We start from the raw sequence: 2102 nt of genomic DNA, 5'->3' as shown, positions 1-2102 counted from the left end.
ATGCGGCAAAGTTGGAGAACGGTAAAATGTGCGATCACTCCGGGCTACAGTTACAAAATGTACAGTATCATTGTAAGACCTTCACATAATTCGTCGTAATTTGGAAACCATTTGATCAAACAAATTGCCAAATCAGCTTACGAGTATTGGGCTCCCGAAAAGATTGGAGCTCGTCTGACAATTGTATCAACACAGCGCGTTTACGGATGTTGTGTAGATCAACTATGCCGAAGGGATTATATATAGTTGCTACCTTTCACAGAGTGGTTCAGTTGGAATTTGATTTCCAATTTTCGTAGTGCATTACTGCGCAAATAAACGTAATGGGTCGACTGTCCATAAGGAGCTTGTTCCTAGTGCTGGTAGTGTGTGGTAAGTGGTTAGATGTCGCTCGGTCGGTCGTGTATAAACTAAAAAAGGTAAAGTTACCTCGAATTGACTGAAAGAACTTACTGTCGGTTGCCTTTACAGTGAGTGTGAAAACGATCGCTGGACAGAGTACGTATAAATGTTCCAACTTTCACTAGTCGCTTGTACCGCTCGGTGATACAAACTTGCCTTTCTATTGTCTACTAGAATCTCGAGTATGCTTTGCTGGATCTTCCGATTATTCCACGAATACAGCACTTGGTTTTTGTTCGCAAGCGGTTTATATTTCACTGTCTATCACCGGAAGAGGTCTCATCGGTTTGATCAATCCAGCTAACGATGCCAGTGGGCTGCTAGGTAAACGGTATATATATATATATTGTTTTTTTGCATTTATCGACCTCTTCATAGTCTGCTTTTCTTTACTTGCAACATTGTCTCGTGCTAGGCGGCATTGGGAAGTTTGCTGCTCGCCAAACTGCGTTCCCAAACGTGGAGTTCTATTTAGGTGCAATTGCAGTTAGCGGAACAACAACATGGATGCTCACTGCGACCTCACGGACAGCATTGATAAATTTATTGCTCTTGCAACTTCAAGATTACCCTCAATTGGCAGGTTTATTTATAGACTTTCAAGGACTTACGGCTAGCTACACCGTAAGTAAAAAGAACGCGATGACCGCACCATGCCCTATTCTCGCATAAGAGCACAGTAATCATATATCTCCACAGTCTGCCTACAGCAGTTTTATGGCGGACTTGTACACTGTTTTAACAGCCAACAACTTGAAGCTAGCATCGGCTTTACCGTGGGACGCCAGTTCCTCAGCAGACATTTACTTCAGTGCAACATTACCCAAACTAGCGTTTAATGCCGTTAAAACATATGAAGATATGTACACATCATTGACGACTGTTACGCATCCTCTCAACCCCTTGTTTGCAATGTCCTCTCCATTCAACATCGAAACCTCAACCATCGTGAGTTTTCAATCGCTTCAAGTTAAACGATGTATTGCCAATTTTCATCGCATGATCGGCGTTCATTCTAGTACAATAATGTTTTCCGTTGGGTTATAAAAGGCATTCCAACGACAAACCTGATTATTGGTCTGTCAATGTACAGCCTTAAATTCACGGCAACAAACGCCAATGCGTTCGGTATGACGGCCACAGCCGTTGCTACAGATACTTATTGTAATGTAAGTCAACAGCAGAGCAGATATTGTTTGGTCGGTCGAGTGCTCAGGCTAATATAGTTATCCTCTCTGCACACAGGCGTTATTGTTTGCTAGCACAAACACCCTTGGAGCTTCCCAAGCTGGCGAAGGATTTGCATACAGCTCATCGACTTTTTACACTTTCAACACATTTGCTTCGATCAACGATAAACTTACATTTGCCACGGCAACTAATATGGGTGGAGTTGGAGTGTACTCGCTGGACCAAGCGGGAAGCACCAATGCTGAGTTACTGCGATTCATTACCAGTGTTCTTGCACCGACACCTCCTACCGGAGTTACCTATCCAGCGGCCGAGACCGCAACTTGTGGCTCGCCGATTACATTCCCAGCATCCCTGACGACGACTGCATCTGCTACAACAACGACGAGCGCGATAACAACAACCACAGCAGGTGGTACTACTGCAGCAGGTGGAGGAAGTACTACCGCAGCCGGAGGAGGTACAACTGCACCTGGAGGAGGTACTACCGCAGCCGGAGGAGGTACAAC

General features: G+C 44.7%; 1 protein-coding gene across 1 annotated transcript; it reads left to right on the top strand.

Moving 5' to 3' along the window:
* Window positions 1-323: 323 nt before the first annotated feature.
* On the top strand, window positions 324-2095 carry LOC128276509 (uncharacterized; the record flags this gene model as incomplete). Its single annotated transcript, XM_053014967.1, has 7 exons — window positions 324-372; window positions 472-498; window positions 577-726; window positions 818-1026; window positions 1102-1350; window positions 1422-1571; window positions 1648-2095. Coding segments are annotated over exons 1-7 (1282 nt in total), but the record flags the coding sequence as incomplete, so codon positions are not given.
* Window positions 2096-2102: the final 7 nt, after the last annotated feature.

Source organism: Anopheles cruzii, unplaced genomic scaffold, assembly GCF_943734635.1.
Source record: "Anopheles cruzii unplaced genomic scaffold, idAnoCruzAS_RS32_06 scaffold01402_ctg1, whole genome shotgun sequence".
In the NCBI taxonomy this organism is placed as follows: Eukaryota; Metazoa; Arthropoda; class Insecta; order Diptera; family Culicidae; genus Anopheles; species Anopheles cruzii.
The sequence above is the reverse complement of the archived record's forward strand: the minus strand, read 5'-3'. Positions and strand labels throughout refer to the sequence as shown.